At 35.8% G+C, this 14,829-nt stretch overlaps 1 protein-coding gene across 3 annotated transcripts in view; it reads left to right on the top strand.

Moving 5' to 3' along the window:
• The window catches only part of SHPRH (SNF2 histone linker PHD RING helicase), a 94,236-nt gene that overhangs the window by 49,681 nt on the left and 29,726 nt on the right, over positions 1 to 14,829 (top strand). For all 3 annotated transcript variants that reach the window (XM_043592544.1, XM_043592543.1, XM_043592545.1), the window contains exons 19-23: positions 3,359 to 3,532; positions 4,007 to 4,069; positions 5,042 to 5,267; positions 7,042 to 7,185; positions 8,770 to 8,871. In XM_043592544.1, coding sequence (XP_043448479.1) covers positions 3,359 to 3,532; positions 4,007 to 4,069; positions 5,042 to 5,267; positions 7,042 to 7,185; positions 8,770 to 8,871 — 709 coding nt within the window. The remainder of the gene's footprint in view (positions 1 to 3,358; positions 3,533 to 4,006; positions 4,070 to 5,041; positions 5,268 to 7,041; positions 7,186 to 8,769; positions 8,872 to 14,829) is intronic.

Raw genomic sequence — 14,829 nt, 5'->3', positions numbered from 1 at the left:
CATCTGGATTTTACATATTGTTAAGAGTAGATTTCAAACTAAAACATTAGGTATAAGTCTGAAAAAGGAAACCTGTTTTCTATATCTGACTCATCTTAAAATATTCCCTTTTTAATGCTTTTTTTCTTTTAATATACTTAAAGTATATTCTTTGTATCTTCATTGGACACACCCAAAGCCAACTCTAAGCAAAGTCTTGAAATAGACTTTGTTTTGGAGAATTGAGGTAAGGCATTCATGCTTCCACTGTGTAGCTCAGCCCCACGGACTAATAACCATCATAGCACCACAGGGGCCCAGGTTTTGTGTTCTAGAGTTTCCTGCGGTCTCCCCCATCTTTCTCTCTTCTCATCAACGCTCACCATTCTTCAGAGTCTTTGTAGGTAAGTTGCATTATTGCTCTTGATGTAGAAATGGTGAATAATTCTTTCCAAAGACCAAAGTTATTTTTTTTCTCAAAAATAATTCAATGGTTTAACCCAAAGGAATGTCGGTCTAATGTGAGGAATTGAGATGTTGTGGCAGGACTGTTGATTCTAGGGAGGGGACAGAGAGAGGATCTTTTATTGCTTCTCAGATCATATCCCAGTATAAGGTCAGCCTTGGGATTAGTGTTCGTTTTCAGCATAAGAATATCTTTAAAACGTTTTAAAGTGTTTTCTTTTACTCTTTTAAAAGCCCTTCCAAATGCCTACTACATTTTCCATGTTCCATTACTAATTCAGAGGTACAGTCATCCTCTTTTTCACCATACAGAACTTGACGGCTTCATTTCTGAGATATATGCAGGACATTATACTCTTCACTGCACTTCGTTTTTCTCTCTGAAACCCAAGAGTCACCATTCCAGGATAAGTTGTCATTTAAGTCGTGATTCATTTTATCCAGTTTTAGAGCTATATACTAATGTGTTCTGCCAGCGTTGTGGAATTAGCTGATAAGAAAATATTAAAATTATTTTGAAGGTTTTTTTCTTAAATCACATAGAAACTATTTAAATGTTGCAAATTCCTGTATATGTGAACGTAGTCCTGTTAAAAGTAGGTCCCAGGGCTATAATGGGACCTATAGGTAATGTAAAACATACCATTTATTACACATTTTTCTCAGAAACATTAGACGTCAATAGAAAGTAAGAAAACACTTCCAAATGTGTAACTTATGCTGTATGCTAACTATACTGGAAATAAAATTTAAAAATTTTTAAATGTATAGCTTACATTACCTCTAGGTGAGTTAATGTTTTCTATATTAAATATACATTCAAAGATTATTCATTCACAGCACTGCTGCTGTGTTTTTCAGTGAGATCAGAGTCTCAGAGTCGAATTATTCATGTTTGCTTCTTAACACTTCTTAGGAAAGGAAAATTTTAGTGATTAAGAGCACAGGTGGATTCTTGAGTCAGGGTGCCTGTGTTCATATCCCAACTCCCCCACGTACTAGCTCTGTGACCTTGGGAAAGTTATTGAAGCTCTTTGTGCCTTATTTTCCTCATCTATAAAACCACACAGCATTGTCGTGAGGATTAGTAAATTAATATCTGCAAGGTGCTTGCGTACTTAGAATAGTGCATACCATTTAGTATAATGTTATTGTTATGTGTTCTTTTTAACTTAAAGTATTTACAAGAGAGAATATAGCTAACACTGTTAAATGCTGATCTGTGATCATTTTTTAGTCCCTAGTTGCATAATTTGTGAATAATACTGATACCTAACCTAATTGTGTTCTTGTATCCCTGTGCAAATTCTTTTAGAAATTATTGAGCACCTGTTCTGTATCTATTACATATTTTTTACAATTTTTTTTTTAATTTTGTTTTTAACATTCATTTTTGTGAGACAGAGTGTGAGTAGGGGAGGGACAGAGAGAGAGGGAGACACAGCATCCAAAGCAGGCTCCAGGCTCTGAGTTGTCAATGCAGAGCTTGATGCGGGGCTCAAACTCACAAACTGTGAGTTCATGACCTGAGCCGAAGTCTGACTCTTAACCAACTGAGCCACCCAGGCGCCTCAGTATTACATATTTTTTAAAGATACGATCTAATTCTTATCTTCTAAATATTAGCTTAATGAGAAGACCAACCCGTGAACAATTTGAGAAATATGAGGGGCGCCTGGGTGGCGCAGTCGGTTAAGCGTCCGACTTCAGCCAGGTCACGATCTCGTGGTCCGTGAGTTCGAGCCCCGCATCAGGCTCTGGGCTGATGGCTCAGAGCCTGGAGCCTGTTTCCGAGTCTGTGTCTCCCTCTCTCTCTGCCCCTCCCCCATTCATGCTCTGTCTCTCTCTGTCCCAAAAATAAATAAACGTTGAGAAATATGAGTATGTGTAAAAACTTGAAGATGACAAAGGACTAAAATGAATGATATTCTCAATAAACTTCATGGACAGAAAGAAATATCGATTAGTGTTGTAAAATACTGAGGAAGCCTTCAGAAAGGAGAGTGGACTCTTTTGAACAATTTGGAGAAAAGTGTCTATGGCATTTTAGGAAGGAGAAGGATATACTCTTAAGCCAACAAATCCAATTTGTATTTTCATTTTCTGATTTATTATTCTAGGCTTGCTTTCTTGTTTCGTAAACCCATTCATACACACCCATACATTTCTTTCCTTAGCACATTTTACTCAGTTTATCAAAAACAGTTAAGAGCATTGTGTTTGGGTGTAACTCCTAACTGCTACATGATAACTTTTAACTTTAATTAAATTATTTTGATTCATTAGGCTTCATCCATAACATGAGCACAATAGTATCTGTGGAGATTATATAGGGAAAGAGCTTGGCAAAGTGCCTGACATCATATAGTGAATGCTTAATAAAATGTATATATATGTAAATAATGTAAATATATGTGATAACATACATATATACACATATCACATATATATGTGTGTACGTATTTGTAAACTCTTTGTAGCAAGGAATAGAACTCTTGGCTGTTTTTCTTCTTTTCAATTTTTCTTTTTATTTTTCATCCTATAATTCCTTCTCCGTATAAAACAAGAATTTCAGGAGGGACATTTGTAGTAAACAGCATTAAAAAAGAAAAAATGTGGCAATCTTGGTCTTTCAAAGACACCTGAGGCAGAGACAGATTTTGCAGACTCTGTTTTAGGTCCTGAGGACAGGGACTGTCGGAATTTTGGTATCTTTTACAGTAAATAACCCAATGTTGTTATACCTTGTCTCCTAGTAGATTGAACATACTACTAAAGTAAATTCACTCGAGGTAGGCTACGTAGAACGTTGCACAATTTCTTTGACACTTTGACGATCATTTTGTGAATTTGAGGAAATTGACCCACAGTTCTTTTGTTTGCCTTGTGTGGTGATGCTGGTGATGTGAATCAGGTTCCATGACTGCAGAGGTCTTCAGTTCTTACTTACAACACAAATGGAAGAGCTGAATAAATTCCAGAAGCTAGTAAGAGAGGCTGTAAAAAACCTGGAGGGACCTCCATCTCGTAATGTTATTGAATCAGCAACAATCTGCCACCTCCGACCAACCAGACTTCCTCTCAACTGGTAGGTGACAGGAGACGTCATGCAGTGAAATGGCATCACTCCATTATGCTAGCGTTCTTCTGAGAGAAGGAACAGTGGCTCATCTAATAAAAGTTTCTTCATTTAAATTCAGACAAAAGTGGAAAGAGATGTATTATTAATGTACTTTTTAAAAAATTCTCAAGAACCACATACTGAAAACTGTGTAATATTTTTTAACGTTTATTTTTGAGAGAGAGACGGGGTGGGGGGAGGGGGGCCCGGGCAGAGAGAGAGGGAGACACAGAATCTGAAGCATGACTGTGAGATCATGACCTGGGCTAAGTCGACTCTTAACCGACTGAGGCACCCAGGCGCTTCTGTAATTTTTTTTCTTAAATGGCCTATTTGTTGTAAAGAAAAAGTGAAATATAAAATTCTAATAAGCCTCTTTTAGAAATTACCTTGTTGTTATGTTTGCAAGTTATTTCTCTGATCATTTTTTTTCTTTTTCAGTTGTGTCTTTTGTAAGGCGGATGAATTGTTCACAGAGTACGAATCAAAGCTGTTTTCCCACACGTGAGTTCTCTGATTACCATCAGGAACGTGAAACCATTATAAGACTTGGTGTTTCGATTTATAAGACTGTGTTTTCCTCATGGAACCTTCCTGTGTTTTTTTTTTTTCTTTAATTACATCAATTCAGTAAACTTTGGCATGTGATCATTTAACATGCTCGGTTTTACTTACATAAAAGTTATTTCCAAATACTCATGTCATCTAATAATGTGTGATGGAGGGACAGTTTAGAGGAGTGACAGATTCTCAAGTCCAACACATTGTAACTCAGATCCCTCCCCACTATTGTGGGCGGATTACCTCTCTAAGCCTCAGTATCCTCATTCATGAAATGATAATAAAAACAACACTTACCTCATTGAGTTGTTTATGAATATTAAATTTAAAAATGCACATAATTGCTTAGCATAGTACATGGTAAGAGTTCTATAAAAGGTTAGTTTTCAATACACTTTCTCCAACACAAATTTGAAGTTTTCATCCCGTGTCAAGGATTAAGGTACCCAGTGAATCATAATAGCTATGGTATAGCAAAATTATTCCTATTTTACAAACAGAAATTGAGAAAAAGCTAAGTTCTGGTCACCTTAAATAAACAGATCAACAGTGTACTCTGAGATCATCTTATCATTTTGTTGTGTTTGTTTTTCCATGGTTGGTGGTGGTGGTAGTTTGTGTTTTATATTATGGTAATTCTCATAGCTAGTTTTTAGCCTGAACTTTATAGCCATTTTTTATGATGTCAGACTGCTGGTCAAGACACTGGACAAATTTATTATTATGCCTCCAGCGTTTTCAGATTTGCTGCAGTTTCCCAAAGACTTGAAGGCATGATCTTGTAGACATGATATTGAAAGTTATTGATGAAACGTTATTGACCTTGCTACTCGATTGGCTCTGCCAGTAGGACTTTTACCATGCTCGTTACCCACTGACAGTAGTTACTGTTGTTTTGTTCTCGTTTGTTTTCAGAGTGAAAGGCCAGACTGCAATATTTGAGGAGATGATAGAAGATGAAGAAGGACTGGTGGATGATCGAATACCCACCACCAGCCGGGGTTTGTGGGCAGTAAGTGAGACAGAGCGATCTATGAAAGCATTGCTATCATTTGCAAAATCACATAGATTTGATGTTGAATTCATTGATGAAGGAAGTACTTCAATGGATCTTTTTGAAGCATGGAAAAAGGAATATAAGGTATAGTATTTTAATATTTTTTCCAATATTAAGAATTTTTCTTCTTTATATTATTACTATTTTTCTCTCTTCATTTTTTAAAAATCTGCTTCAGAGACTTGAGGTATCATAATTTCTCTTTCCCTAAAATGTAATGGTTGTTATGAAGAATAATAAATACAATAGTACTGAACAAATAAGGAACTTCTATATATTAAATTACTAAAAGAAAGTCATTATTAAAATGAAATTGATATGAAGCCTTGTAATTTAGCTGTGAAAGTGTTTCATTCTTCTTAGCTTGATCTTACACTGCAATTCTGTGAAAGTAGAGTTTTGTTTGTTTTTGCTGTTTTGTTTTGCTTTTGCTCTGTAAGTAATAACCAAACACCAATAATTTCGAAGATTGAAGAACACAGTAAATATTTCTCACCCTACACCACTGGAAACCATTGCAGTTGATAAAGTAGAAAGTGACCCTTTATGTTTATATTTTGATAATTTTGTCATATTACAACTTTGCTTGAAATGAGATTCCAAAATTCATTGATTTTGAATTATTCTTTATATTTGGATTTGTTATCCATTATCCTGCTTTGAAGGTGAAATCTGTGAGGAAATGAAAGAACAGTTTTATTTATAATATTATAATTCCTTTTATATATTTCTTTAAAAATCTGAAGATCTTGACTTTTAAAGCAAGATAATAATTTCTATCCAGAAAGAGAAAATATGTGGTCTGTAATATCATTTCATATGTTTGGTAAATTGGGGGATAATACCTTTATAGTTGAAATCATTGATTCATAGTAAATTGTTTCTTCTCACATTACTATTCTAAATGCAAAAGCACATTAACATAGTTAATTATAGCAAGTGATCGAAAGAAGACAGTACTCTGTACAGTATCCAATTGCCCCTGCATTTTTCCTCTGCGCTTGTTTTGATGACCTCCTATGTCTGTTTTCTCAGATCTTTGTGAATTTTTTCTCTGTAACACTGCAGACTGAACTCTCGTACAGCAATGCAAATTAATAAGCTACTGTTATACACGTCGGTTGGGGTCTACCTCAAAGCATAATGTTAGTGAAGAAAGCATATCAAAGATTTTACACTGATACATTTCCATAAATTTGAGAAAAATGTATAACCAAATTATTAAGAATGCGTAGATTAGTATAGCTCCAGTGAAAAGTACAGAAGAGGGAGTCCAGTTCAGAACAGTGGTTAATCCACTGTAGGGATGAGGGAAGAATATGTGAGGGAAGGCTCGCCAAGGCATTGGTATTGCTCTTTCTTAAATCAGATGTTGAGTACTCAGTTGTGTATTTTAGTAGTCTCATTAGCTCATATATATATATATATATATATATATATACACACACACACATACACACACACATATATACACACATATATGTATGTATATACATATATATATATGATTTTGAAAATGTGAAATAGTTTATAATAAAAATATTTCTTAAAAAAATAAAGATTCCACCAGGCTAACAATGACCTACGAAGATCTATGGTGCCACCAAGATATCTTTGGGTGTTCTGTTTCTAAGATTCTAAAGACACCGTATTATTCTGTGGCCTATGGAGGTTATTCCGTCATATGTCCTCATCTTAAAAAATGGCCCCAAAATTGCTTGTGTCTTAGACACAACTTAACGAAAAAATGTGTATGTCTTAGACTTCACTGAAGACTTTTGATCATGGCACTTTTCGGTGGTTTTAACCAATCTTAATTATGTGCATTAAATACCACTGTCTTGGTGTTTTCTTTCAGTTGCTTCATGAATATTGGATGGCTCTAAGGAATCGTGTATCTGCTATTGATGAACTTGCAATGGCTACAGAACGACTGAGAGTGCGTCATCCTAGGGAGCCAAAGCCCAACCCACCTGTTCTTCATATCATTGAACCACATGAGGTAATTTGCAAGTAAATCACAGAAAAGAGCACAGCCAATAAGTGTCACAAAAATCCAAGGCCCATAGAAGAGAGAGTCAAGGCAGTGATCTCTTCTTTAAGAATGCGTTTAATCTCTGCTCTTAGTTTAAACCATATAAAAGTGATTGGTTTTGTAGGTTAAAAAAGACAAGGAGAGAAATATCCTATCTAACATATGCGTAGAATTTACTATTTTGGTTTGTTTCTCTCCAGATTGCATATTTGTGTTTTTTTGAGCACCTTCTGTATGTCAGAATCTTAAGGTGGTCTCAGTCAGTTTTTAGACCTGTGTCCTTGCCTCAGTTTTTTCAGAAACAGAAAAAGCTTCTGTAAGAACAATCAAAAACTTTTCTTTTGCGGGGCCCCTGGGTGGTTCAGTCAGTTAAGCGTGCAGCTTCAGCTTAAGTCTTGATATCATGGTTCGTGAGTTCAAGCCCACCATCAGACTTTCTGCTGTTAGCACAGAACCCGCTTCAGATCTTCGGTCTGCCTGTCTCTCTTCCCCTTCCCTGCTCACATGTGTGCAGGCGTGCACACATGCATATGCGCTTTCTCAAAAATAAATGAACTTTTTTTTTTTTTTTCAACGTTTATTTATTTTTGGGACAGAGAGAGACAGAGCATGAACGGGGGAGGGGCAGAGAGAGAGAGGGAGACACAGAATCGGAAACAGGCTCCAGGCTCTGAGCCATCAGCCCAGAGCCCGACTTGGGGCTCGAACTCACGGACCGCGAGATTGTGACCTGGCTGAAGTCGGACGCTTAACCGACTGCGCCACCCAGGCGCCCCAAAAATAAATGAACATTTAAAAAAAACCTCTTTTTGCAATTTTCCTTTGTTAATGATGAACAGATAGTAATAACTTATCTTCTAATAAATCTCTCTTTATATCCTAGGAATAAAAAATGACTCTTCCAACATTTTCTCTCCCATATTTAAAATATTATTTCCTTTATAATTTTATTCCTTGTATGTGTTTTATCTTTTAAATCTTTTTGCTTTCTAAAGCTTGGAGACTATACCTTAGTTAAACTTAGAAATACTCATTTTTTTCTGTGTCAGCCTTTAAACCATGAATTGTAATTTTTTCCTGTGTAACCAAATTCCTCTTATTTTTATAATCTTCTGTCTGCTATTTTCTACGGGGCAAAAGAAGGACGGGGTGGCGGTGGGGATATGAGTGTGTGTGTGTGCAGGGAGAGGCTGCCTGGGTTTCATAAAATTGCTCTGACCAAAGCAGCAAATCACTTAGTTTTTCTTTATCTCATGGGTATTACTGAAAAATGGTACATAAATAGAATTTGGGTTGATTTTTATCCAACTTCAAGTTTATGGGGAAACTTCGTATTTATTGAAGTTTGTCTTCTGTAGAGCAACATATAGAGAGAGAGAGATGCCCTTTTGAAATATCTAGTATCCGTTTTTGCAAATTTGAGTTTTCATATGTCAATGGATTTGCTTAAATAGGACACCCTTAAATTATTGAGGAAGAATTGTGCATGTTTAATAGAATAAAATCTTTCTAAGAGACAGTAAAGAAGTTGTTTTGTTTTGTTTTTTTTAGGTAGAACAAAATCGTATAAAACTACTAAATGATAAAGCTGTTGCTACATCACAACTTCAGAAGAAACTTGGGCAGCTTCTTTACCTAACTAACTTGGAGAAGGTATTGTGTTTAAAAGATGCTACTTTTTCCCATGCTGTATACCTGTAAACCTTAGTGACTCTTTCCTTTTAATCTATTAGTCCCACAATTAATGGTACAGCGTTTTGTTTTTAATCAGTCTTTTGTGTGTGTGTTAATTGTATCAGTCAGAACACAAGTTATATCTACACTAGCTACACAGATCACAACAGATGATATTGTGTTATACAGATTCTACAAAGGATGTGTACTATAGAGTATAGAAGAATGTAAACAGATTGTAGTTCAAAACCTTGAATAGTGGAAGTATTACAACATACCTCTAGGCAAAGATTACATTGTATAATCTCTCTCCCTCTCCTCTTTTTCTCTCTCTCTATATATATCTATATATATACGTCTATATATAGATGTATATATATGTCTGTATATAGATATATATACACACACGCATTCCTTAATACATAAATAGATTTTTAATTTGTTATTTGGAATTATAAAATGTTTGGAAGGCTACTAAATCAGAAAATATAACAATGAATTATTTAATGTAATTCAAAACACATTTTCTGAGTTGTGAGCAACATACTGTGTTGGACATTGATGAATGTAATTCCATTTGATTGTGAGAATAAATAGCTTTTGACAGTACCTTCCAGAAAGAGATACAATAGATTTTTGGATAGGACAAGTGAAGGAAAGCAGTAGACTAGAGTTGGTCCTGAAAACTGATACAAAATACATTTAAGTGGATCTGTAAATCCCAGTGGTGATAAAATGAAAAGTTGAACATTCATTATAAGTAAAACAGCACGGTGGCTAAGAAGATAGTCTTGGGATCCAGACAGTTCAGGTTTGGTTCTTGACACCACTATTTTCTACATGCAGGTCTTTAAGTTATTTACCTCACTTTGCCCCATCGTAAAATGAGAATAATAACATTATCTTGCAGGACTTTCTTGAGGACTGTGTAAATTAATATAGGAAGAGTGCTAGAGCAGTTCCTAATTTATTAAGCACTTACTAGGTCTTTGCTATTAATATTATTATATTATTACTAATATTACTATGATGACTGCTGTTATCCTGGCAGGAGAAAAAAGATGGGAGAAAACTTAAAAGTCAGTCTCATGCAAAATGCTAGCACTAGAGAAATAACATTTGGAAAAAATTTCTTCTTATTCCTAAATGTGAGTTTTTTTAATGTTAGATTTCTACACTTTACATGTGAAAGTCAAAACAAAGAAATAGGTAATTGTTAGTTATAGGATATAAATCAGGATATCGATTTGTTGAATGGGTTTTTTTTAATTAAAGTTCTAAGTAAGAATATATAATCTGCCTAGAAAACCCAATTCAGCTAATAATATAAGAAAAAAACATTTAATCTGTAAGTGAAGGAAAATCAAATTAAGCTCATACCATTTCCTGCCACCAAATAGGGAAAGATTTTTAAAATAACATTCCACAGGGGCGCCTGAATGGCTCAGTTGGGTAAGTGTCATTGACTCATGAGTTCAAGTGTCATGACTCATGAGTTCAAGCCCTACATCGAGCTCTGTGCTGCCAGCACACAGCCTGCTTGAGATTCTCTGTCTCCCTTTCTCTCTGCCTGTCCCCCACTCATGCTCTTTCTTGGTCTCTCTCAAAAATAAATAAACCAAAAAAAAATCTTTAACACTCCACAGTGGTGAAAGGGCAGTGAATGGATATTTTGTGTATTACCAATGGGAATATAAATTTATATAGCCCTTTCCCGAAAATACTCGGACATATATTAACAATTTTAGATAATTCATATCTTTTGACTCAGTAATTCTTAGAACTTTTCCTGAAACAGAAATTTGGGGGGTAAATTAGTTATGAGGATATTTATTACAACATTACACTCGCTCTCTCTCTTAAAATAAGAAAGTTGAGAGAAAAAAATAACAAAATTAAACAAAAAATAAAACTATAAATGGAGTATAATCCCAATTTTATGTGACTGTGTTTAGTTAAAGTAAATAAAAATAGTAAACTAAACAAATTTTCAAAATTTTCTGGCAGTCAGCAGGGACTTACTGAGCACCATTTAACGTATATGCATTATAGTAGGAGTTTGAGATAGACAGAGTTGGTCCTTGGCCTCAAGGAACTTAATGTGATTTGATGTAGACAGATCATAAGCACTGATCAAATAGTGATTTAATAAGATGTTAGTTAGCAAGTCAACTAAACTTGGGAAATAAAATATAAATTAATCACTTAAAGCAGAGCGGTATACATTTAAGAGCTCTGAAGAAATTTAAAGATGAACGTGTTACACTGATGATCAGCAGTTCTCAGTATCAAGTAAGAGAAAACTGGTAAATTTCCAATAAGATTTCAAAGCATAACGAAGGTCTCCAGTACATAAATATTGAGTCACTGTGTTGTACACCTGAAATTAATATGTGTCAATTATCTCAGTTAAAAAAATAAGTTGTTCAGAAGAAATTTTCTGAATACTAAGCAACCACATGATATCTTTAGTACTCTATTTATTTGAGGACTGCTACTTCTATATGGGAATAGCAGTGATGTCTTGCCATTACCTTAGTAACATTTTGTTTTTAAAGACAGTAGAGACCTATAGAAGCAAAAAGGTTGAGTGAAATGACGTTCTAGGAAAGGAAGAGCTCTTTCTAGGTTAGCTGAGATTGCTGGCCATTGTCTTGCCTGAAAACATTTGCCATACCTGGGTACAGACTGAGATTAAGGTCAGTATTGCAGAGGGACTCAAACAGGAGAAAGAGAAATCAGTAGTACTTTTGATGGCCAGGTGAGTTAGTATTATATTTTGAACCTAGAGGAGCCTCAGATGCACAACAAACTTTACTCGTTTGCTAAGTGACACTTGACAGTTAGGCCTGAAGTAGAAATGCACAGTGAAATCTTAGTTTCACAGCACTCAGGAAACAGTTCGTCCCCAAGAGAGCAAGGAGCCAACAATGAACATAACAGGTCTTAACCACTGAGACATTTGAAACCATAGTGGCCTGCGTTTTTAACTAAACTTAAAACAGATCCCCAAAACCAGCTAAGTTTTTTATTGGATTGAGTAGCCACTCACCCCTTAACCTAACTGCCTACTGGGGGAGGGGTAATCCCTGTGAAGGAAAATAACATCTAATTTTGTCAGTTTGTTGTATCTCAGTTTGTTGTATATAAACAAACTAGGAAATGTAGCACACAATAAGAATTTCCAAGAAATGTGCAAGGCAGGAGAATGTGACCAGTAATTAAAAGGTAATAAGTGGACAGTCAGAGCAGATCTATAAATAATCCAGATTGTGGACATAGCAGGAAAGGACTTTAAAGTAATTATGATTAATACATTAAAGAGAGGAAAAGCTAGACAACATAGATAAAATGAACTGGAATATATACAGTAGAATCAAATGGACATTTTGGAATGGCAAAATCCAGTACCTGAAATTAAAAACTCGTTGGATGGTGACCAGACACAAAATGACAGAAGTAGTGAAATCAAGTATTGTTCAACCAGTAATACCCAGTTTGAAGAAGCATATAAATAAAAGAGCAGCATAAAGTGAAAGATGTGGGACACAAGTCATATGATTGGCATACATGTAATTGAAGCTCCAGGAGAGAAAGAGATGAAATGGTACTAGAGCAACGTGAAGAAATAATGGCTAAGAATTTTCCAAAACTGAAAGGTAATGTGATAATATCTTACAGATTCAAGAAGCTCAGAAAACCCCAAACAGAATAAATAATTTTTTTAAACACCTACGAGTATCCTAATCAATCTGCTAGAAACCAAAAATAATGAAAAAAAAAAAAAACAAACTAAGCAACTAGAACTGGGAGAAAAAAAGAATAATACTTTCAAAGTAGCACCATAAAAATGGTGACTGTATACCTTCTCCTTGTTGACTACACAGGGAAACTGTTTTCTTTTAGCATTTTAAAGATGTCATTCCACTGTTACCACGTTTCCATAGCTTTGCTGTGTAAACAGATAACAGTGGAAGAACATCTTTAAAATACTGTTTTAAAAAGTGAAACAAAGGGGTGCCTGGGTAGCTCATTGGGTTAAGCATCCGACTTCGGCTCAGGTCATGATCTCACCGTTTGTGAGTTTGAGCCCCATGTCAGGCTCTGTGCTGACAGCTCGGAGCCTGGAACCTGCTTCAGATTCTGTGTCTTCGTCTTTCTCTGACCTTACCCCACTTGTGCTCTGTCTCTCAAAGATAAATAAATGTAAAAAAAAAAAAATTATGTTAAGTAAACAAAAAGTAAAATAAAGATGTTTCTAGATAAAGACTGAAAGAATTCCTTCCCAGTAGACTCACACCACAACCAATATTAAAGGGAGTTCTTTGGACTGAAGGGAAATTATCCCAGTTTGAAGGGAACTACAGGAAGGAACACAGGTTAAGAGAAAGCATAAATATGTAGGTAAATAAAAAAGAATATTGACTCTGCAAAGCAATAGTACTGTTGTATAGGATATACATCATATACAGAACTCTGAAAGCTATAACTGTAACACAGAGGAAGAAGGTAAGCAGAGCTAAACTATTACAAGATTCTTCCATATGTTAGAAAAATGGACAAAAAAGTCAGTAAGGATATCTAACATTTGAACACTGAACAACCATGACCTAAATGACACAGACCAGTAATACCCAGCAAATACAAAATACACTTTTCTTAGGAGTACATGGAACACTCACCAGAATAGACCTTCTGCTGATTCAAAGAACAACTCTTAAGATTCTTAAAGGATTAAGATTATACAAGATTATGTTTTCTAACTAAAGAGGAATTAAACTAGAAATCAATATGGAAAGATAACCAGGTAAAGAACCAAATATTCAGAGATTAACGACACACTCCTAAATAACCCGTGAGTTAAATAAGTCACAATGGAAATTAGAAAACATTCTGAACAAAAATAAAAATTAAAAATTATGGGGGCGCCTGGGTGGCTCAGTAGGTTGGGCGTCCGACTTCAGCTCAGGTCACGATCTCACGGTCCGTGAGTTCGAGCCCCGTGTCAGGCTCTGGGCTGATGGCTCAGAGCCTGGAGCCTGTTTCCGATTCTGTGTCTCCCTCTCTCTCTCTGCCCCTCCCCCGTTCATGCTCTGTCTCTCTGTCCCAAAAATAAATGAACGTTAAAAAAAAAATTTTTTGGGGCGCCTGGGTGGCGCAGTCGGTTAAGCGTCCAACTTCAGCCAGGTCATGATCTCGCGGTCTGTGAGTTCAAGCCCCGCGTCAGGCTCTGGGCTGATGGCTCAGAGCCTGGAGCCTGTTTCTGATTCTGTGTCTCCCTCTCTCTGACCCTCCCCCGTTCATGCTCTGTCTCTTTCTGTCCCAAAAATAAATAAACGTTGAAAAAAAAAAATTTTTTTTTAAAAATTTTTTTTTTTTAAAAATTATATGACAATGTGCAGCTAAGGTGTGCTTAGAGGAAATTTATAACTTTAAGTCAGGATCTGCAAAGTACCATACGTGGGACAAATCCAGCTCACTACCTATTTTGTAAATAAAGTTTTGTTGGAACCCAGCCACACTCATTCCTTTACATATTGTTTATGGCTGCTTTCATGCTACAATAGCAGAGTTGAGTAGTTGCAACAGAAACCACATGGCCACAAAGCCTACAGTATTTACACCCAGGCCCTTTTTCTTTTTTTAGAGGGAGAAGGATCATGCATAAGAGGGGGAGAGGGGCAGAGAGAAAGAGAGAATCTTAAGCAGGCTCCACGCTCAGTGCAGAGAGTGATGCAGGGCTCAATCCCACGACCCTGGGATCATGACCTAAGCCAAAATCAAGAGTCAGACGCTCAACCAGCTGAACCAACCAGGCCCTTTATGGAAAAATAGTAATCGTACTTCAAATCTAAAGAGAAGAGATGTTGTAAATTATGATAAATTATTTACAGAATGCTACATAATGCCCTTTATTATATGCATGCCTGTGGATAA

This window comes from Prionailurus bengalensis, chromosome B2 (assembly GCF_016509475.1).
Source record: "Prionailurus bengalensis isolate Pbe53 chromosome B2, Fcat_Pben_1.1_paternal_pri, whole genome shotgun sequence".
NCBI classification, from domain to species: Eukaryota; Metazoa; Chordata; class Mammalia; order Carnivora; family Felidae; genus Prionailurus; species Prionailurus bengalensis.
The sequence above is the reverse complement of the archived record's forward strand: the minus strand, read 5'-3'. Positions and strand labels throughout refer to the sequence as shown.